Source organism: Rhipicephalus sanguineus, chromosome 7 (genome assembly GCF_013339695.2).
Source record: "Rhipicephalus sanguineus isolate Rsan-2018 chromosome 7, BIME_Rsan_1.4, whole genome shotgun sequence".
Taxonomy (NCBI): domain Eukaryota; kingdom Metazoa; phylum Arthropoda; class Arachnida; order Ixodida; family Ixodidae; genus Rhipicephalus; species Rhipicephalus sanguineus.
Window position 1 is genome coordinate 107,038,592 of NC_051182.1, and position 23,400 is coordinate 107,061,991.

Here is a 23,400-nt window from a genome sequence, read left to right on the forward strand (position 1 = left end):
TAATTCAAGAAAATTTTCTTTTTAATTTTTTGGTAGGCCAGCTGTGTTTTTAAGATATCCAAGAGCCGCTCAATTCAAAACTGCACCACTTGGCTAATTCTGTTAATTCACTCTTTTCGCTTGTTCGTACCAGAAATATTAGATGCCCTTGTGCTTTCTAGCTGAACATTAAGTAGTGTTCACATACTTTTGAAGCAGCCAAAGATAAAGACAGCTGCCCGCCTGAACATGTCAAAGTAGTTGAAACCACTGAGCAGGAAAAAAAAAATTGAATCGGACAGCAGAAATGGGAGTTAAATGGGAGTTATGATCGACCATATCTGCTTTTCACAATACGTTGAATCAAGTTCTATTTATGTCTACCTCTTGATAATTACAAACTTCTGATTATTCGAACAAAATTCTGGGGCGCCGTCGAGCTTGAATTATTGAGAGCCTGCTGTGTTTGTTGCGATATTTCCTATGGCTCTTAGGCACATGTTCCTGGGTGGAGCATCGCCCCTCGGCGTAACCAAGTGAACGAGCAAAGCAAAAGATCCCCTGGCTTGTACGTCTCGAACCACGCAACGCTATTGTTCCTTTGCTGAGGTCGGCTGGATTACTTTTGGAACATTCACCACCGAAACAGAAAAAACAAATTCTAAACAATAAAAAAGACCAGGAATTGAAATAAATACTAAATGTGCAAAAAATAAAAACGCTGTACTCCATAACTGTACATACGTACATGCGTCTCTTGTATTTTTGCTTCAAGATACAGTCAACTCCCGATAATTTGAAGTCGCTTAATTGGAATTGTCGGTTAATTGGAAGTGGAGTGGGGGTCCCGTCAGTTTTGCATGCAATTCAACAGGAAGAAATGCTCGGTGATTGGAAGCTAGAGGTCTGAAATTTCGGTTAATTCGAATTTATTTTTGAATGAATTTCCCGGAGGACATCATAATGTTTGTTAAATTTCCTATTTTTAAAGTGCAAAACAATGCGTGTGCGCCCGGCACCCAAGGGCATCGCAGTTGACCACAGCGTCGCAGCTCAAAGCGTCAGCTGAAGGCATCGCAGCTGCGTGCAGCGCCGCAGATCACGAAGCGGCTAGTTGCACAAATGCAGTGAGAATGTTCCGGTTCCGGGCCTCGTTGTTGATCTCGTTACGGTAGTGAGCGGACTCAGCGTTTCCACGTGCGACGAAGCTCCACGTGCATTTTAGGTGCAGTCGCGACTATGGCAACTCGCGGGCCTTATTGGACTGCTTGACTTGGCGACGAAAGTCAAAATTTTGAAAGAAGTTGAACAAGGAGGCACCGCCAAGCAAGATATTGCGCGGAAATACGGCATCAAGCCTAATACCCTGTCTAACATCCTGAAGAACAAGCGCTCGGTACTGGACGCATTAGAAAATGACCAGTTCAAAGATATCTCGCAAGAGAATGTTCACCGGCGCCCACCTGGAGTTGGAGCAAGCACTGCTCATCTGGATTCGGGAGGCGCGAAGCAACCGACTTCCTCTCAGCGGCGATATTGTTGCAGCAAAAGCCTCATCGCTTGTGATGATGCTAGGCATTGAGAACTTTGCTTCGTCCGATGGGTGGCTCACACGCTTCAAGCAACGCCACGACTTGTTGTTTAAAACCGTGAATGGGGAAAGGGCTGCCGTCAACGCTGTAACATGTGCTACGTGGAGGGAAAATCAGCTTCGCAAATACTTGGGAGAATATCGGCCGGAAGATATCTTCAATGCCGACGAGACGGCACTTTCTTTACAGAATGTTGCCTGAGAAGACGCTGACCTTTAAGGACGATGACTGTGCTGGAGGGAAGCGTAGCAAAGAAAGTGTCGGTGCTGATAGCGACGAACATGACGGGCACTGAGCGATGTCGCCTGCTCGTGATAGGCAAAGCCGCTAAGCCTAGATGTTTCAAGGGCGTGAAAACGCTGCCTGTCGACTACGCGTGTAACAGGAAAGCGTGGATGCGAGCAGACATATTCAAGGATTGGCTGACAAAACTGGATCGCAAGTTCGCGTTATCTAAACGCAATGTATTGCTCCTTGCGGACCAATGCAGTGCACACATGAATGTGCCGCCCTTGAGTGCCATACGTGTCGCTTACCTGCCAGCGAACACTACATCGCTATTGCAACCAATGGACCAGGGGATTATCAAAAAGGTGAAAGTACTGTACAGGAAGCATCTTCTTGAGCGGATGCTGTTGTGTATGGACAATGCAAGTCAGTATGAGGCGAGCCTTCTCAGTGCTATCCATATGCTGGCGCGAGCGTGGGGTCGCGTAAAGGACGAAACCATTGCGAACTGCTTTAGGGCGTGCGGCTTCATTCCAAGTGGTGCAGATGATGACGCGTCTTGTACAGTGGGGAAGAAGACACAAGTGAGCTTGACGTCGACGGTCTCCTGCCAGCTCTCGGCGACGTCCCTTTCGAGGAGTACGTTGTCACAGACAGTTCGGTAGAATCGTGCGGTGCGCTGTCGGACGCTGAGATCGTGGAGATGGTTCAGCCCGCGAGGCTAGTCACGAAACTGAGGTTGACGACGCCGCCGCCGCAAGTGAGCCACTACCGCGGGCTGCTGATGTAGCCGCAGGCCTTGCCCTCGCGCAGCGGTTTTTCGCTGCTGACAGCAACGCCGAGGAAGCACTCGGGCACATATACAGCCTGCAGAACTTGCTTTCTGCCGCAAGATTCAGCAAACAGAAGCAAACGGCAATCACAGATTTTTTCTCATAAACTGCTTTGAAATAAATGTATTTTTCGTTCATTGTAGTTATTTGGAATTCCGCTTAATTCGAAGTTTTTTCGGGGTCCCCGTGAACTTCGAATTAACGAGAGTCGACTGTATATATGTATCGCCGCATGAAAACATGTGTGCAGCTAAGCTCACATTTTGCATTAGGGAGTATCGAAATCATCACCAATATTCTTTTTAGGAAGTTTAAGAGCGGGTTAGTATATGCATAAGCCATGGCACATTTTAAAACGGCCTGTACTATATAACCCTCAGGTTACAAAACACACGGAAAAAAGAAGCCGTGGGTTATCATTGCATTTTGCATGCAGTGTCGTACTCGATTTTTGAGACGCATTTGCACATGACATCGTTAAAAATGATGGCTGCACAGAGTTGCAAGAAACACTAAACTTTGATTTCTGCATAAAAATATCCAAATAATGCAACTAAACTGACTCCAAAAAGTAAACTGTTCTCTTTTCAGTAAGTAAAGAGCATCATTTTAAAAAGATCAACATCTGAAACACTGATGTCAAGGTTTCATGTAAATCCCACCAATTCAGTTTCTTGTTATTACTCTTTCATCAAGCAATCAGTACATTACAAGGAATATGCAGGTGAGGGTCTCAAAGTAAAACACTGAAACAGACTATTCAGTTTGAACTAAAAATATCGATATTTGCACAATTAATTTGAACCAAGAAATATTCACGCTTTGTAAAATCCACATTTACGGTACATTCGTCTGGTCGTGTCAGAGTGCTCCGACTATGCGCATCCCAACTCGCTGGTTCTTTTAGAGCGCTCCAAGGTGCTCTCACATTTGACCTCAGAGGGTGACTGAGATCTGGTGAAGTTCCGGTGACATGGCTGCTGCAGCTTCCGGCGTCAGCATCACATCAGCCGCGAGGAACATGCAAACATGTTTGTTTTGTAACAAAAGGTGCTGACCTGTTCCCTCTTCCGGCCTCCAATTGTTCTGGCTAGCGGCCACATGTTCACCTAAGACATGCTTTCTCTTCATTGGATAACGAACAGGCTCTGCATTGTTGCAATTCCAGTCAGAGTGCAGTAGCGACCAGCCGAACGTGCCGTTAATGTATATGACAGAATCAACAAGAGGTCACAGTAATACCTGACGAAAGCCAGCAAAAGAATGGGACACGAGAAAGAGGCAGACACAAACACCGCTGAGGTCAAATGTGTCCCGTTCTTTTGCTGGGTTTCGTGAAGTATCATGAACCAACTGGTCCAGATCTCAACTCTTTTGCGGTCACAGTAACGACCAATAATACCACAAGCTAAATGGGCAAGCAGGACACATAACGGTGGCCGTCTGCCTTAATCTTTAACGCGAGCCACTATGATACACACATATATGCGATATGTACAAATGTTTACAAAATTGAATGTTGCTTGTATGACAGTGCACGCATGCCTTGGCCACCACCAAGCAGCGCCAGCTAGTGGGCGGTCGCGGCACGATCCAGCTTGAGATCTAGGCGGGGGCTCTGGGTCACCACAACTCTGCGGTATGGCGCTCCACGTTGTTCTGTCCGGGCCGTGGCTTGAACAGCTCCCATAGCCGAGTGAACTCGCGTGCATACGAGTCCACCAGGTCCGGCTCGCTTGTCATGAGCAGGTTCTCATGGTTGCCTGCGGAAAAGAAACAGCATCAAAAGTAACGTTAAAAAAACTAGCAGCTGTTCCATGTACGAATACAACCGATGAGTGAAGCTCCTTAGAAATAGGGCTCGAACAACTAGCATGCGCCTGATCTCGCTGCTGGATTTCATGAAGGTGGTAGGGTGGGCAGTGGGTGGGGAGAGCGTCTACTGTGCTCAATGGCGGGAACGACTGAGTGATTGAGTGCAGCGCAGGGAGAGGGAGACAGGTGGGAGAGGGGTGCGAGCGGTGATGCGGCGACGGAACGCAGCGCGCACTCATTGTCTTTAGGCGCCGGCACCGCGTGGGGAGAGCGTCTGCTACTACCTTTGACAAAGTGCCCGTAGTGCGCTAGAATGATGGTTGTCATTTCACAATCCACGATAAAGGTGGTGAAGATGGCCATTATAACCAGTTGTGCACCCCCCCAAAGCTTATTTCTTTTAACTTCGAATTTCTGGTGCGCTATATAACCAAACTGCTCAAGCCTAAACATTTCCTCTTACATCAACCGGCCACTCCAACCCAAAGCGATGTTTCAGAGAAGGGAGCTTCAATGGCGACGGCAGGGGTGTGAGCCCAAGGAGCTTCGCTCCTAAAAAAATTCAGGAGCCCTTGCCCTACGGGGAAAACGGGGGCAAGTGAAGCTTGGTGGTTGCATGCCTGATGTACTATTCTTTCTTTCTTTTGCACAATGCTCCCACTTAATTGTTTCCTTCCTCCATGCTCAGAATTGGAACTTCATCCACATGCTCAGTAATGCAGCACTTCAGTTGCTACAGGCAACAACGACAGAGATGCGTTTATATCCAGGCAACAATGAAATGTGTCAGTGTGACAAGGAACCTCGACAAAAGATCAGATTTCTGTATGAGAAACGGCTGATTGCCAACAAGACAACGATTGAGAGGGCATCAATTAGTGGAAAACAGTGCATGCAATTACGCATGTGACCAGTGTACCTTTGAGGGTTGCATTTATGCACACTCGCTGGCGCCGGGTTTTTCGCGTTGGCGCCGCAACCGAAATCTGCGAGTTAACAAGATTCGCTTGCATAAATAAATTTTCAGGTTTTATGCACCACAGCCATCACATAATATGATTATGAGGCATGCCGTAGTGTGGTACTCCGCATTAATTTTTGACCACGTGGGGTTCTTTAACGTGCACCTAAAATCTAAGCAGAGGAATGTTGCGTGCATTTCGGCCCCCCTTCCAAGTGTGCCTATCGTGGCCAGGAAATCAGCCTGCATACTCAAGCCTAGCAGCACGACACATTAGGTGCTGAACTACCCTGATGGATGACTGGTATCTTTGCAGCCTAGAAGCAGCGCAGAAAATTACATTCTTGCCAACCTGTGAACGTCAAATTTGCAAAGCTCCCCTGGAAATAACGGTAGTGATGGTGGAGGGAGGGCTTTGTGTTATTTTATTTTAAAGTTTATCCTAGGCACACATTATTTGGGAGATACATAGGCGCCTTATTTATACATATAGTGATGTACCTTTGCTGCTTGTTTTTACACGAAGCCAACTTGGAAGGGTGAAGATTGCAAATTGACGCTGCTTTTATTTTAGATTGAAGCGTCTTTCAGGGTCCTCAATGTCGCCAATTTCCTTGCCATAGTAACATCTCTGAGCGAAGTTCATATGAAATAACACTCTGCTGAAGAATAGTGATGTGGGCGAGTTCTTTAATGTACATTTTGCAGAATCTGCAGCGCAAGCGTTTAGGCGCTGAAAGAAACGTGTGTGTGCGCGCTCATGTGCACCTCTTCGCATTCCTTCCTTCACTGTCACCTTTTTTCAGCACTTGCTGCAAATTCTGCAAAAAGTAACACTCTCATGTACTTTCTTCATTCCTAGAGCTAGGGCTTGCTGCCCCTTCTGCTGGCACCATTCCAACTTTTTCGCGAATACTTGTTTCAGTAACATCTGATGCAACACTCACGAAATGGTGCAATGAGGCAAAGCACGCGAATTTTACGAAAAGTTCAAGAGAGTTGTCAGGCGTGACTTTGTAAGGTGACAACAGACAGCAAACGGGGCACGCACCTGTGATGGCCTGGCGTGTCCAGTTGAACGAGCCACTGATGAGGCAGCTCCCGGTCGACCAGTGCAAACTTGTGGTGCATCAGGAAGGATGAATGGTTGTTGACCCGCACGGGGATGCCTGCAGTTCCACGCCAATTTTGCTTAATGTCACGTAATGTCAAACAAAAATGCGACCAACTGTTTGCGAAGCAGTGAAGCACGATCACGGTCTCCTAGACGATCATGGTAATTAACAGTGCCTGTCTCAAAACCTTCCAATACAACCTCATATTGTGCACAATTGGGAGAATTTTGTCACATTGCTGTATCTGGAAGTTTGTGAAAAGAGTTTCTTTAAATGTGCTGCACAGACCTTCAAGGCAGGCCTTACCTATTCCTGAAATAAACCTGAACATATGCCACAGAAGCGCAAGCTGTTGGGATAGTTGGTGTAACATTTCTAAGATCAAGAGCGGAAGACATGTCAATGACAAACTACACCGGCGAAAGGGACACAGAGCTGACAGAAAAGATGCTCTTTCCTGTTAGTCCCGTGTCTTTTATCGGTGTAGCTTTTCATCGACAAGTTTTTAGCTCTTGATCTCAGAACTGAACATGTGCGCTGATGCGGCATTTGAACGTGATTAAAAATACAACAAGGCAGAAAACTGGACTAGCTGGTACAGAATCATCATTACCGGGGAGCACGCACTCAAGACGGAGACACGGGGCTCCCCGGTGATGATTATTGAAAATAAATGACCAGGGAAGATGTCAGTACCGGCTTCGCGCAGCCTGCCGATTTGGGATCCGGGCGTGTCGGATCCCTCGGCCTCGGTGATGACCCGGACGGCGCGGCCACGTTGGTGCGTGCCGATGATGGCGTCGCCCAGGGTGTCACAGGTGATCATGTAGACGCACACGTCGAGCGCACGCTCAGCCGACGTGAGCGTGTGCACCAGCGTGCGCAGCGAGGTGCGGCCGTGCAGGAAGCAGCACTGCGGGTTGCCGCATGTGTCGGAGTCATCGTGCGTCGCTTTGGGGCACGCCACGCCACGATCCGGGAAAAAGATCACCTGCAAGGCACGTCACAAGAGAACAGTTGCCATGACTACATGTGACACTGCTGGACGGCAGCCGAGGTTGACCGGCACAAAGATCACGTACACGGCGCATTACAAAGAGCAGTTGCCATGACGACATGTGACACAACCAGAGAACATGCACGGCTGGACAGCAGCCTAGGACCGTCACAACCTGTCACCAACTCACGCTGCAGACAGTTAACGCTCGTCTTAGTAATGGCATGTCTTTACAATACACATCAAAGCTGTATACATACCTTTGATGTATACATAAAGGGTATGAATACACCTGAGTACATCAAAGCTGACGATCGTCCATGTGCTTTTCTCGTTCAACCAATTCATGAACACGCGATCGTGCCTCACCTGGTTGCCGAAGGCAGCCGCCTTCTTGCTCGGGCGCCGCTTCTTCTTGGACGTCACCTTCGTATAAATAAAGTAGACTACTTCGCTGAGCACTGACACACCGAAAGCGACGGCCAGCACGTCAGCGACCCGCATCTTGCGGCAAGCGCGACATACAGCAGAACAAATTCACGCGCTGTCGCTTGCTGTCGCAGTCGGCCTCTCGCTGATGAAGCGAAACACGCACCCCACGTTACCCACGTGGTACAATCACGATCATAAAAAATCTTGATGATGATGCTTGGTGCGTTCGCGATGACAACGTGCCGCTACAAGTACACTGAAACAGCCGGAGCAGCCAACGCAAATATCAACCAGTCTGTTCTCCTGAAGATTTGGGCGCAATCTAAGAAACTCTATGGGCGCAATCAAACGAAGCAGTCGTGTGAGTTGGTACTCATGTGTACTACACTAGCGATCATACAAGCGAGAAAACGTCGCAGTGGAGCTAAGAATAATAAAACGTTGGAACAATCTCCCCGCAGGGTGAACGACGAACCGGGCAGCCCAAGGTGCGGTCGAGTATCGGTAAATTCGAAGGCAACGTTGTGATCAGCTGACTGCCAGAAAGCATGCGAGGGCGGCGATGGCAGCTAGCTTCGTCGACGATCTCATCTCGGTGCGCAGCCACCGCAAGCTCAATTTGTCCGAGCTGCTTGACAACTTGCCCAAGCAACTGACCAAGGACGTTTTGCAGCAGCTACGTGCCGCCGTGCTAGAATGCGACCCGGAGTTGTGAGTAGGAAAATGGCACGAGCGAGCTATGTCACGCGCTGTATTGGTGTCGTCCAGCGTAGTTTCGTTTTTGTGGTGGCTAGTTTTCCCGGAAATTTCTCGTCATTCGTTCAATCTCATTTCACTGCAAATTCGAGCATCAAGTTCGAACAAACGCGGTAGTTTTCGTGTGAGAGGCTGTGGCATGTAGACCGGCGCGCGCCAGCATGGCGCGGTAAATTTGGATACTTGCATGGACGTGCGATGTGCAGCCTCTCATTGTAAACACAGGTTAAACATTTCGTAACGGGAAGGCTCACCGTAATTTTTGAAGCATGTTTTATATTATTGCTTCAGTGTAATTCTGTTCAATGTTGCGGGTGCTCTGCTGTGAACGAATTTGTGTGAGTTGTTATTGAACATTGAACCATTGGCATCCAGTGATTCCAGTATCTCATGCTTGGGCACGCAATTAAAAAGAGTGTCGTTGGGGCATAGGTATGTAATTGTAAACCTGACGTCTTCAACTCATCAAGTTCTAGCTAGGTTAAAGAGGGAAGAGATAAAATAGTGTGGGAAAACCACTCCTCAAGTGCAGCTTTAGTTACAGGTGGTGGTGTCGGTCCAAAATTTGTTAGCGTGATCAAAACACAGAGCATGGATGTGAGAAAACTGAAGCTAACCCCAAGTGGCCTTTGAAGATGCCTGTGTTAGCTTATTAGTAAGCAGGGTGGCTGAAACATGTGTGCTGTGCTCCTCGCTTTTGTTTAAAGCTTAAAAAATAAATAAGTTCAAGTTGCCATTTCCCAAAATGCTGAAGCATTGACACTTGCACAAGCTGTTTCTTCCATCGTGGTAATGTTAAACCATTGGGGAACTATGCTTCGGTAACCATTTTGTGCATCTTTGATTTGTGCATTATTGAAACATGAATCGCAAAGCACTGCAGCTTGTGCAGCCACCTGGCTCCATATTTGGGATTCCTTGTGGGTGCACAGCAACGGCGTGTGTCCCAAGGAAACCTGATGAAGAGTCTCTATAGGCCACGCAGCGTCATTTTATGCATCATTAGTTGGCCCAACTCAGTGGGGGTGCACGTACCATAATGCTAGCTGATTATTCAGTGCTCTGACTATTTTGTCAGCATCACCACTTCCACAGCCAGGGCTGCCCACAGCTTTGCATTTCAACGTGGATTTTCGTACATAAAAGGCGCAGGAAGAGGCGAAATTTTCATATTACGGTATTAATTTGATATAGGAAAGTACAGAAATTAGAACTTGGGTCCTCTCGCGCATGACTACGACACCACAATTTTGTTGCACATTGTGCAATGAAACACAGAGTTCATTATTGTGCATTTATTCAGCAACATCAACCTGCGTGCATGAAATGTGTAGGTGGTACTCTGCATTTGCAAGGAATTGCACATGGTGATATTCCATCTGGCTTCACTTGGTGTCCACATTGTTATGCGTATTATATAAGCATTACTGATATACAAAGATAGCCATTAAGTGTAAACATTTTGACAGAGATCTGTTTGGGTGGGCCAAAGAATTCTAGATGCTGAAACGGCACCAGCCAGTTTTTAGATGGACCCAACATTTCAGGACCTGTTCTGTTCCTTCCTCGTAGGTTGACTGTATCAGTTGTGGAAGTGGCATTGTTCTCCTCTGACTATGCTTCATGAAGGCTGTGCAGTGGCAACATTAACAGCTGGTTGGGAACGATGTTCAGTGTATATGTGCACGTCCTTCGCAACACGATGGAAAGGAGGGGCCTAGGTGAGAGGAGAAGAAACAACACTGCTTCCTCAACTAATACAACCAATCCCCGAAGGAGGAACTGAATGGGTCCCAACACGTCAGGTCCACCTAAAAACTATGGTTGGATGCCATTTGAAGAATCTACAGGGTGTTTCATATAACTAGAACCAAATATTAAAGAAAAAGTTGTTAACCACAACTGAATGAAACCAATGACATAGTGTGTGCTGTCAACTGGTGATCGTTTGGCCTTTTTATATTGCACTTAATTAGGTAATTAACTAAAATTAATTATGCAGTTTTTTAAGAATTGCTTAAGGGTCAAGTGCATTTTGTTATGTTGTAGAGGGCCTTCCAAAATGACCAGTTCAATCTTTTGTGGCAACCTACGTGCCTCATGGTGATTTTTTTTTGTGTTTAAAGAAAGCCCACGAAATACAATATAAAACCCCATGACTGAGCTTGTGCGCTACCATACTGCAGCGCTCTCAAATGTGCGCCTTGCGAAACAACCGCTCGAACTGCGGACTGTGGTGAACAGAGTGGTCATGGCTCTGGGAATCAGCTTTGCAGGGCGTCAGCATTTTTGATAGCCGCACACGTCGAGGAAGCGCCGTCGTCCCTGATAAGCGATAGGTTGATGGCTGGTGTGCCGATTGTTTCGCTCGGAGAATGGTCGAGAGTGCTGCAGTACGGTAGTGCATGAGTGCAGTCACGTGGTTTTATTTCATATTTCGTGGGCTTTCTTTAAACACCACAAAAAGATCACCATGCAGCATGTATGTTGCCACAAAAAATTGGATCGGTCATTTTGGAAGGCCCACTATGATTGCCATATGACAGTGAAGCATGTCGTGGCTTTCATTCAGTTGCGGTTGACCACCTTTTTAAAAATGTATTATTCTAGTTATGTCGAACAGCCTGTAGGATGATAGCCATAGTGAAGATGTTTCCATAAGCCCCCATAAAAGGTCAGCGTGGTGTGACAGAATCCCCCAGCAGGAAACTGCAGTCAGCAGCCTGCTGGTGGCTGTGCTGGATGAGCAGTCTCCACCAGTGCGGCGCCACCTGGCCCTGTCGGTGCTGGAGTCCCTGTGTCCCCAGTATGGCCTCGAGGAGATGCTGCTCCCTCTTCCCCCACAACAGCTCACATTATTTCTCCAGGCATTACTTGCTCAGGTTTGTTGAAAAAGTCTGTTCAGTTGAAACATGTTTCTGTATGCGTTCTGCACCAAGTCCCTCGATTCATCCATAGAGTTTCATAAAAGTACACTAGAGGGAAAACTGGGGCTAGTGTCTATGGGAGCTGCAATGCAGGACGCTTCAGCCGGCATGGGAATGATGGGTAGTACATGGATTTGGCCAAGCTTCATTCTTTCGGCTCCGTGTGGCCTGCAGTCACTTTGTCGCAGGACGAAGTTCATCAAAAGTTCAGCAGTCCCACCTCACCACCTTGACCCTTCTAGACTCACCTATTCAAATCGTCTCTCAAAGGTCACAACAAGCCGTTATTTTATGCGAAACAAAAGACAAAATGCAGCAATAGACAAAGTCACAAGTTTGTTTGGAGCAGAAAGCACGAAGACTAGGCAAATACATTTACTACCTATCATTCCCATGGTTGATGAATGATCGCAGTGCCACAGTTCCGTCTAGTAAATATCGTAGGAAGCCCTATGGATTCACCAAGGTACAGTGGTGCCACCTGCGTTCTCCGTTCTCGAATGCATGGGTTGCAAGTTAAGGTGGGGTGCTCTGTACCCTTGAAGCTGTCAGTGAGTGGGTGCTAGCTTGGTACTGCGGAACTGAATTGAAAAAAACCTAACAGAAACTTGCCATGTACTGTTCTAGCACAAACAAAATAATGACACATAGAAAGCGTGGAGGTCGAGAAATAGTTTTTGGTACTAAAGTTCGTCTTGAAGTGCACAGCATCACTCACACAATCCTGATGAAGCATCACTAAAGAATAATCAAAATGCGCAAACAAACCTGCACGTGACAGTACCAACAACTCGGCTATTTGTTGGCACAAAATTTGTTTAAACTCATGGGTTGGGTATATCTTTAGCTCAACACAATGTAAACATTGGCACATAGCAGTAAGTACACAATGCCAAATGCCAGGCACCAGCTGAGTTTATTCTCATCTGCATGTCACCACTTTATGGAAAACAATACTGCATTCCATAACTGCCATTTCGTGTATATTAAGATGGTATTTCTGTGGCAAAGCTTAAGTCTCCTTTAGGCAAAAATAAAGATGTACCATATTTAAAAAAGAAACGGTACTACTGCATATCAAACACAACATTGCACAGTTTGGGAACACTGCATTGTAGCCAACATAGAGCGATTTCATGTAGTACTTTGCTTGTGGTTTTGCTGTAAAGGTCTCATACTTTCTTTCAGGGTACAGACAGCCCACACTATAGGGCCCTTCTTGACAAGCTGTTGAGGTAAGCTCTGTTTGGTTGTCCACTGTATGAGTTTCCACTGCGTAGGTACACATACCTATAGATGCAAGAACATCTGAGCGTTTTCTTTGTTTAGCAAATGCAACCTTGGTAAAGCGTCTGTTTTGATGGATATCAGTACTCTCACCAGAGCGGGCCTGTCGCTGACGGCCCACAGTGAAGCGGCTACCCCATGTTACACGTCCGCCCCTCGCTATCGGGGGTCAATAGCTGACGGGTAAAAAAACTCAGTTTCGCTTAAGGGCGAAGCAGTGGATGCGATACCAACAAATTGTATTGTTAAACGAAGTAAGGCTAGCAGCTAACTCTTTTGGATTCGATCTCGCGTAACTCAACAAAACACAGGTTTAAGGGAATATGGCCGCTCCAGGAACCGAAGCGTTTTCTTGCTCTGAGTTCCCTAAACACGAAGTAAGCGTTGAGAGCACAGCAAGTTTACGAGCCGTCTCCTGATGCCTCGAGATGGCGCATGCGCAAGCGACTGCGCCCTTTAAACGATGCGGTCCCCCCCCCCCCCTGCTCCCCTGGCGCCCTTTCATGCTCCTTACGAAAGATGGGCGGGGGGAAGATGTTATCTCATGCGCTGTCCGTGCGACGGAGACAGACGGCCGGCTAGCTTAATCTCTGCTTCAGCCGCGTTCGTCGTCGCCAGCGCTCGCGAGCTTTTACCCGCGGCTAGAATGCGCGTGGTGATGTTATTAATTTGGTCTTTATACAGAAAATTACGGCAATGGCGACGGCAAAAATCCGCGGAGAGCGTCCATATAATTGTTATCACAATAAACATTTAAAAAAAGTTGAGAAGCCATTTCATTCTGTGAAGTGGATGATAAGCGAAGCTGTTTTGCGCATGGCAAGGAGGTGACATGATGGAGGACAGTTTGGTATGTAAGGCCAGGTTGTTAACGTTCAACACGCAATATTAATGCGAAAGCATCAGATGCTTTATCAAACACGAAAATTGACCGTTGGCGGCGTCAATCGATTGATGCAAAAAATAATCATGATGTAATGGCGTCATCATCACGTCATAGATCGTCAAAACTTGTGACGTCATCATGGCGTCATATATCGTGATGTCACGTGATGACGCCATCACGACATCGTCGCTTTACACTGCTTCCGTAATCGGTGCGCCGATCATGGAGCTAGCGCAAAACCAGGTGAGGTGCAGAAAGCTTGCAGAGAAGGAGGGGGAGGATCAACCCGTTGATCGAGAAGAAAAAGAACCTGGCTTTCGGCTTGGAGTTTTTTTAGGGGAATGCATTAGGGACAGTGTGGCTCTTTGGCATTGAGGCACTGCTGTACATCACGGCGTTTGTCTACAATGTCTGCTGATAACCACATAGATGTATTTAGAGTGTTATTTCATAAAGTGCAATTTTATTGATCTGGTATTCTGTTTATTTGCTAGTGTCGAAAATAATCGCTGAAGAGGTTAATTCAGAACACTCAACTGCATGAGCCCTTATTTTTTCATTAGCGAGTGAATTATGGAGTTCTCCTGAGATGATTTTTCCCATGAGATTTGCAATGAATCGAAATATTTCTAGCCTTCATAAGAGCCCCATAGTAATATTCCGGTACTTGAATGTTATTGCAATATGCTTCTGTAGTGCACTCCAGGATGTAAAATTCGCTGCTCCAGAGTGCTCCCAGATGCAAAATTATCTGCTCCAAAGTGCTCCAAGATGAAAATTTTGCTGCTCCAAAGTGCTCCAAATGAGAAGTCCTCGGTAGCATCACTGCATTGCTGCACTGAGGTCAGCATGATTGGTATTTCATAATGGAATGGCAGTGCAACCACACACGGACTGAAGAAAGAAGGTGCACGAGACGCAGCGCTAACTTCTTTCTTCAGTCCGTGTATGGTTGCGCTGCCGTTCCATTATGAAGTACGACCAACGAGCCCAAGTTTCAGTCTTATTATGGTTGGTGTGATTGCTCGTCATTAAAATCTGCTTTACTCGTGCAGTCTTTGCAGCAGAGCTGTTATACGCTAGTTTCCAGTGAATCGCTGCACGCGAAGACCGAGCGTGTAGACCAAAAACAACAGTGGTTGCATTACGCTATTGGCTGACTTGGCGGTGCGCCTGTCGCGGCTGCTGCCCGTTGTTATACTGTGGTGTACTGTTAGTGGAATAAAAGCCTTCTGCAGGACAACATGTAAAGTCGACATGGAGAATTGCAGACATCAGTAGAATTCTATCTCTGCAAATTTTGATGTTAGACATGCGTTTCGCCACACACTTTTTAAGGGGCCCTCTCAAGATGCTGATGAACACTAGAAAGAAGACCCAATGCTGATGCCGCCTGAAAACAGCGTTCCAGAGAAGGCTGCAGTTTACAAGAAAACTCTATGCTTACGCATAGAGTTTCATACTGCATAGAGACAACTCCCATACTGCATGCATAGAGACAACTCTCAAACGAGATTTTATGCCTGTCAGCTCTACTGGTCACTCACCTTCACTGAGTGAAACGGTCTAAGTTTTTTTTTTTAGTTCAGAGCTGAGGTTAGGGCACCTGTTGTTTGTCTAATTTGACCTGTGTGTGCCTCCTCTCTGTCGGTTTCTCACTCGAATACATAAGTGGCGTTGTGATGCTTTTCTCACAGTGCTTTGGAGGATGCTGCTGTGGGTGCAACAGTCAAGCGTGAGATCCTTCTCTACATGACGCGAGTGGCCGAGGCACAAGAAGACCTACTCTCTCGGGGTGCGTGCCTCTGCGATGTGACAGAAAACTGAAATTAATATGTGATGGTTGTTGATGGATGGTTTAATGCATGCGTGTCAGCAGGATTTTGTCTTGGGGTGGTGCGAATCCATGTTACATCGTGGCTGGGGAAGGGGGAGAGTGCGGGTGTAGCTTGGGTGGGTGCAAGTGCTGGTGTGGCTTTAGGGGGGCAAGTGCCCTTTTGCACTCCCCTGTCGACGCCCAGTGGTTTAAAGTAATGGGAGTGAACAAATAGTCGCATCATTGTTGATCAGATTTTTATTTCAATGTACCTGATGACAAACCTACCATGGCTAATCTGCTGTCAATCCACATCAGTGCTGTTCTCGTCAGCCCTTTTGTGCAGTGTGGCATAGAGTGTACAGAGTATGGAAAGCGCTAGAAACATGAACGAAGAAGGAATGCATACACAAAATAGTCATAAACCTGTCTAGATGTTGCTTTTTCGTCTGTGTTGAAATTGAATGATGAAGCGGCACAGGACAACACAAAAATGAGAGGACACAAACTGCCCTTTCAGACTTAAAGAATGAACCAACTAGTCCAAATCGAAGCTATTTTTGTACATTTGTACAGGATGGCTCTTTTGATAAAACTGGAAAACTTTTGTTTGATGATCTGGGTTCATGTAAAAAAAAAAAAAAGAAAAAGGAAACTGTTCTAAAAGGAATTCCACGTCCAGTTCGCCGAACCATTTTCATGATGCCTGTGGATCTTGCGGAACAAGCGGTTTGCACATTTGTAAACTTGTTCACGGGAAACAAGCTGCAGTGTTCCGCTACATATGTGACTGCAATGAACCCAAGTATACATTAATGAAAAACAGAGCCTCTCTCTACTGATGTCTTGATGCAGTTATCTGAGAATGTCTGCTGATGCAGAGGATGCGGAGCGAGTCTTCAAGCAGCTTCCCGGATGGCTGTTGGACTGCTCGCTCTTCTCGTCCCCACGTCTGCTCGGCGTGTCTTCGGTCACTGGACCGTCATCATCTTCAGCTGGCACCAGCACCTCACGGTTCCGCCGGTCCGAGTCAGCCCAGGCCGTTTCCGAACTGGATGGGGTCGTCTCGCAGGAGACCTTCACTGTGCTCACCTCCGGTCAGCTTTATTTGAGTCTGCATTATTTTGATGGGCCGACATCTTTTGCAATGGTCATGGTATCTTACTGCCGAGCATGAGGTTGTGGGTTTGATTCTTAGCTGCAACAGTTTACAAACCTAAGCTGGCAGTCTAGAAGAACTGGCTGCAGCTGATTCATGGTAAGGCCAGTATGTGCAGTTGTTGCACTAGTCAACTGTGACTATTTGCATGGCCAGACTACTCGGAAACTTAGCTTGTTTTACAAAGCGGTGATACAACACAAACTTTTTGACATTAGAAGTACCCTAGGTCACCTTGCTTCATTTGCAGGGCTTCCAGCTGCTGTAGGCATAGAGACCTGTACAGCGATTTGTCGAAGCTTTGTGCTTGCAGCTTCAAAACCTGCTGTGGCAATAGATATTATGCTTTATCCTTTTAAATTTTCAAGCAATCACATTTTTCTTAATGTATGAAAGGAAAAAAAAAATATCTGTGAGATGAATGCTGCTTGTAAATTTTTGCGATTAGGGTTCAATGTGTTTTTCACCGTGATTAGTTTCCAAAGTCATAAGGTTGTTCAAAACAAGGAGCATGAAGTTCAGGCAGATTCATGTACTAGCCATGTCTCGCATGATGGCTGAACCACCATGCTTGCAACTCCTGTAGACACTCACGCCGCAGTTCTTTCTAGAGAGTTTTCTAGAAAACTCTATGATGTAATTGAGCTCAATTCTCATCTGAGTTGTGTACTGTGTGCATGCTTCCAGACATGCTGTGGTCACTTGGTGGCTGTCCTTAGGTTTGAGCTATAGTTAGTGGCGAGTTCGAGTATGGCTCACTGCAAACTAGCTAAAACTGACCACCAGTCACTTTGTGTTCTTTGTCCTCATATGGTTTGCATTACAAATTTTTTTTTTTTTTGAAATGATGGAGAAGCTATGGCATTGCAGTACTAAGCACAAGGGTGTGGGTTCGATTCCCAGCTGTGGCGAGCAGATTTTGATGTGTGATACGTGCAAAGAACACCCATGTACTTATGTTCAGGTGCACGATACAGAGAACTCGGTTGTCAAAGTTAATCCTGAGTCCCCTGTGATGACGTGCGTCGTAATCGTATTGTGGTTTCAGCATGTGAAACCCTGGAATTTAATGAACATTTCCTGTGCACCTGCAGCCAAGTTCTACACGGGTGACCAGTGGCTGAACGGTGCGGTCTTCTCGGTGTTGGGTGTGTGGCTGCGGCGAGCTGTGTCCCTACACTACACCGACGAAACCCTGGTCTCGGCTAGCAAGAAGTACTGTCTCTACCTGGTCGACCAGACGCACCGAAGTGAGTTTGGTGTCCAAACGCCCCTTTCACCTGATGCAAAGTTTTAAACAGTGCTTAAGGATGAGATTAGAAACAAACACACAACAGTGCTGACTTTCAGCCAACGTTTTTTGTGTCATTTGCACTAAAATGTATACCCGCAGGAGGAGGATTTTGTGACGTTGGTTGAAGCCTCTTTGCAAGATATTTTTGATAACTTGTTGAGGCTTGCCTACTCATGTGAACAGCCGTCAATGATCTTAAATACTGGACAGTGCGGATTCGACACAGGACAAAGAAAGAACACAGATGCACAGGACAAGCGCTATTTGCAACAGTTGCTAGTAGCACTTGTCCTGGGCATCTGTGTGCTATCTTTTTCCTCTGTTGAATCCGCAATGTCCAGCATTTAAAATAATGAACCAACTAACCCTGCAACGAATTTCGTGAAGCTGTCAGTGAGTTCCTCCTCTTTATCTAATAAACTCATAGAAGGTGTGCTTACACACTGTGCAGTGTTTTTTTAGGGGTGTGCGAATATTCGAAATTCCGAATATTTTTCAAATAGTGTTTGCTATTCGATTCGATTCGCACTGGAATTTTACTATTCGAACTATTCGAACTTCCCAAAAACAAATATAGTCAACGTCCGATTGAAAGTGACCCCTTCAGATTTTCAATATGCTTCACCTCATCACACCGCCGTATTGCGGCAAAGCTGCCTTTCAAGCTCCGTTACGGTCGAATTTGGCCAAGAGACAGTCAACGTCCGATTGAAAGTGGTCCCTAATTTTCGATATGCTTCACCTCATTACACCCCCGTATTGCGGCAAAGCTGCCTTTCAAGCTCTGCTACGGTCGAACTTGGCCAAGAGACAGTCAACGTAAGATTGGAAGTGGTCCCTAGATTTTCAGTATGCTTCACCTCATCACACCCCCGTATTGCGGCAAAGCTGCCTTTCAAGCTCCGCTACGGTCGCAAATGTATTAACTGAAGAAAACGCTGGTTCCAACATGGAGATGAAAGATGTGGCAGAGGGGGGGGGGTTCAATTAATGCTGTCTTGGACCTGGAATTTGGGCAGGAAGTCCGAAAAATCGGAAGCCGAAGCTTTTTAGCATCCAAAATTTCAGATGTTCTTATATGTCGACATCTACGAGGCAGATTTGGAACTCCGGACTTGAAGGGAGCACACCCTTGTCCGCCACATCAGTTGGGCTTCCACAGAAGTTGAAAGAGGAGGAGAGGCTGGGGTTGTCGGCAACACTTTGGTTGCACCAAATCATGTGCATAAATACAATTCGGCCTCTACATTGCCTCATTCTTGATAAGACAACTATGAAACACCGCCCCGCCAGCGCTTCATCAATAATAATATCTGGGGTTTAACATCCCAAAACCACGATATGATTATGAGAGACGCCGTAGTGGAGGGCTCCGGAAATTTTGACCACCTGGGGTTCTTTAACGTGCACCTAAATCTAAGTACACGGGCCTCAAACATTTTCGCCTCCATCGAAAATGCAGCCGCCGCGGCCAGGATTCGATCCCGCGACCTTCGGGTCAGCAGTCGAGCGCCATAACCACTAGACCACCGTGGCGGGGCAGCGCTTCATCAACCTAGCAAAAAGAAACACTTTCATGTTGCTATCTCATGAGAACATACTTAGGGATTCTCTGCAACTTTTTTCTGTAATTTCACTTCGAAGTATTCGAAGAATGTTTGAGAAATATTCGAAAATTATTCGAAAATTATTCGATTCGATTCGCACTCAATCTTTATTATTCGAATTCGCTTTGCACCCAAAATTTTGCTATTCGCACAGCTCTAGTTTTTTTCTTTTGCACTTCTGTAGGCTTTGCATATTTTTCTCGACCGTCAGATTCTGTTGCACTTTCATAAGATGGTCGCATCGCTCAAACACGGAATGCAGCCGTACTCTGCAGTAAAGGTGCTAGTGCTAGTTTTTACATTCTCACGTTCCTCCGGCCTGTCATTATCACAGCTCTCGCTTTGTCCGCTGTCGTAGCGACCACAAGACGACAGTGTCATTGTCTGCTTGTCCCGTCCTTTAGTGCTGTGTAAAACTTCTGTCGTGTACCAGCTAGCCTGAGTATTAGCCCTATTTCTCTTGTTCAGTGCTGACATCAATGCTGAAAAAAATGTCCCTTCATAGAAAATTCAACTGTGTTTGGAGTACAATTTTGAAAATGACCTCAAAGGTTGTTTAATATTAACAGAAACTATACTGGTATTTAAGTTCAAGTATTGAATCTGCTTTTCAGGAGTATTTAAAACACGGCATATTTTGAGTGAGATTATTAAGATATGTACAAGTGTGCCCTGAAGATGGCACACAAAAAGTTTCAGTAATCGTGCGTAACGCAATAACGGGAGAGCTGTAGTGCTTACGCCCAAGAGCACTTGTAAACTTGAGGAACTGCAGCTTCATTTCAGTTCTTCACTTGCCGCTTTGCTCACCTTGCCTCGCTAAATTATCGACAAGTGTTGTTACTAGGGATGGGCAAATAGTGAATTTGAGGTTCGAAGCGAATAGTGATTTGGTCGAATAATTTCGAATCGAATAGTTCAAATAGCATGTACCACATATTATTATGAAAAATGAACATTTTTGCCATGACCGTTGCACAATATTTTTAAGGATTGGAACTACGTATGAGTGAATGTCACTTTTTTGGTTTGAAATGAAGTGGAAGCAGCCTTGAATAGTATCAAGGTTTGAATAGCAGTACGGTGCAAGTTATAAGTGGTGCAATACGTTACAATTACAATTTAAAAATTTCTATACTGAGCGCATATAAGCCCATATAACACGCTTTTAAACTTAAAAAAATATGTACATTTAACCTTCCAAGTGTGGTTTTGCGGCAGTGCAGATTTCCCCTGGATGGGTTGTTTCACGGTACAGCAACTAGACGCTGCAGTGAAACCACCTTTACAGGGGGTTATGTGTGGTCAACTGTATACATATATTTGTTCATTTTGAATACTTCGAAATTTCGAATAATCTAAATTCGTATCGAAGCGAATTCGAATACTGTAATATTCGTTCGAATATTCGAAACGCCCGAATATTCGCCGATCTCTAGTTGTTACATAGTCCTTGTAATGGTCAGCACGCTTTGCTCTTTTTCAGAGCCTGTACATCCTGAGGACCTTGAGCTTCAGCAGCTTGTAAGTAGATGCTTTGCTGCATTTTTTGTTCTTGTGTGCCACAGGGAATTTTATTCATGGTTTATAGACTGACTTTTATTTCTTTCATTTTTAATACAAAATTTCCCAACACTGGGTTGCCTCAGACTAGTTTGGGTCCAAGGAAATGACTTTTTTCAAGAAACAGTCTTTGCTTGCCGTAAGTTAGAGCATGGCATCACTTAGAACTAGCGATCTGGCGAGGTCTCGCAGGAAGTGATTTCGGAGCCTCGACTGCAGAGATGATGGTACCCAATGCAGACTAAAGGCCATGGATTTTTTTGCAGCATTAACTTGATTACTATTTTTTCACTTTTTGGTACAGCTGTTGGGATAGCAAAATTTTGGGTGCGAAGTGAATTCGAACAATAAAGATAGAGTGCGAATCGAATCGAATAATTTTCGAATATTTCTCAAGTATTTCTCGAATACTTCGAATCGAAATTACAGAAAAAAGCTGCAGAGAATCCCTAAGTATGTTCTTACGAGACAGGAACAATTACAAGTCACGAAAATGGTCAAAGAACAGACTCATTCCTAAGGGGAGATGCGGCTTTTGTATTGCGAAAAAAAAAAAAAAATTGATTTTTGAAAATCACATTTTCAGTTTTTTAGTCCTAATTCTGATTCCAAAATATCCTCACTAAAAACAAATAGAAGTGTGGTAAAAAATTTTTTCTGCTTGCCGAGGTGGCGAAAATTACTGCGGAAATTGCAAAAAAAAAAACTGCGTTTAAGGATATCGCAGCTTCGTATGAGGCATGGGAATCTTGTGGTAGTGACTTCTTCATGATGTACAAGTCCCGTGCAAAATCTCTTCCAGGTAGGATTTGACGCCGTGGAATGCACATTTAAAATGCCCCTATATTTAGATTTAGGTGCATATACACAGCCCCATGTGGTCTAATCTGAAATAGCCCACTTCACCGGCCTCGTAATTATATATCCCAGTTTTGGTGCATAAAGCCCCAGAGTTTTTTTTAATTTATGATACACTTTCTGCCAAGCGTGCCTGTTTTTTCCACTTTCTGCGAAGTGTTTTCCAGCAGGCCAAAGATGGTTCTTGGCATGTTTTCTACTGAGTTGCGTGACTGATGGAAATCTAGCAGCGCACTTAATCAAGGCCTTGCCTCTACTGTAACACGAGAGTTGCGTAAGAAGCTCAGCCCCTGTTGGTTCGAGACTAGAGCCTGCTTTTTTTAAATCACATCTTTCCTTAGTGTTACCATATCTCCTCACGTTTAACGTGCACCAAAAATACAGAAAATTCAGAGCTAAAGCGGAGATGCAGGTTACGTGAATTTCGGTGGGTAAGGTGGCTTCACGACAATGGTTCTTGGAATTGCGAGGAAGGTGACAGCGACGGCAATGGCGGAAACTGAGTGAAAATAAAGTTTTTGCAGTCTTCAAGCATAGCTAGATGGAGTCATTTCTATCAAGGCGTAAAATTAATTTGCACGGTTGAAATGTGCAGGTAAAACACAGGAATCTTTTGTTTAAGTTTTGCTGTGGGGTTTTGTTGGGTTTGTGGGTTACGTGCGAGGGCAGGTTATATGCCAGGCCGTATTTCATGTTGTTTGCTGGAGACATAAACTGCGCCTGACAGAAAAAAGCCCCATGCTGTGGAAACAGTACGCCAATAAAGTGTTTGGCCGGAGCTTTCACTTTCTGTCCTGTTCTAGCCATATTTGTGCTGAATGATGTTTGCTAAATGGAGTAGAAAAAGACACCATCAACACCAGCATTTGTGGCATCTAATTCTACTCCATCCTTTTTTTTTTTGTGCACCGGAAGATGTATCATAATGCAGTTCAAAACCAACTAGCCCATTTGTCGATGCTTGTAGTCGGTTACAACCTCGGAATAAATACCGTATTTACTCGCATAATCGGCGCACTCGCATAATAGGCGCACCCCTAGTTTGGTCGCGGAAAATTCGATTTTTTTTAATTCCGCGCATAATAGGCGCACCCCGAACTTGGCCATGATCAGAAACGATTCTACCCCCCAGCGGTACAGTTGGAACGCGGTCCCCGTACCCTGAAGAAAAAAAAGAAGGCAAATTGACGAGCAAATAAAAAAAATTCGAAGTGCAACGACCTAACCAACGTGTTTGTCGAAATAAAACTTGAAAAAAAGGCGTCCATGAGCGAAAAAAAAAAACGGCTGTTCCA

General features: G+C 45.5%; 2 protein-coding genes across 6 annotated transcripts in view; one reads left to right on the top strand and one right to left on the bottom strand.

Moving 5' to 3' along the window:
- Positions 1-1,824: 1,824 nt before the first annotated feature.
- LOC119399720 (uncharacterized) lies at positions 1,825-8,090 on the bottom strand. The gene is given in 5 exon segments (XM_037666555.2): positions 1,825-4,395; positions 6,460-6,502; positions 6,504-6,577; positions 7,220-7,514; positions 7,890-8,090. Coding segments are annotated over 5 exon segments (687 nt in total). The 5' UTR covers positions 8,025-8,090; the 3' UTR covers positions 1,825-4,255.
- A 355-nt stretch (positions 8,091-8,445) lies between these two features.
- Positions 8,446-23,400, top strand: part of LOC119399721 (AP-5 complex subunit zeta-1) — a 77,027-nt gene continuing 62,072 nt past the window's right edge. For all 5 annotated transcript variants that reach the window (XM_037666558.2, XM_037666556.2, XM_049417829.1 and 2 more), the window contains exons 1-7: positions 8,446-8,663; positions 11,401-11,590; positions 12,824-12,870; positions 15,506-15,603; positions 16,506-16,721; positions 17,878-18,033; positions 21,171-21,208. In XM_037666558.2, coding sequence (XP_037522486.1) covers positions 8,515-8,663; positions 11,401-11,590; positions 12,824-12,870; positions 15,506-15,603; positions 16,506-16,721; positions 17,878-18,033; positions 21,171-21,208 — 894 coding nt within the window. In that variant the 5' untranslated portion in view covers positions 8,446-8,514. The remainder of the gene's footprint in view (positions 8,664-11,400; positions 11,591-12,823; positions 12,871-15,505; positions 15,604-16,505; positions 16,722-17,877; positions 18,034-21,170; positions 21,209-23,400) is intronic.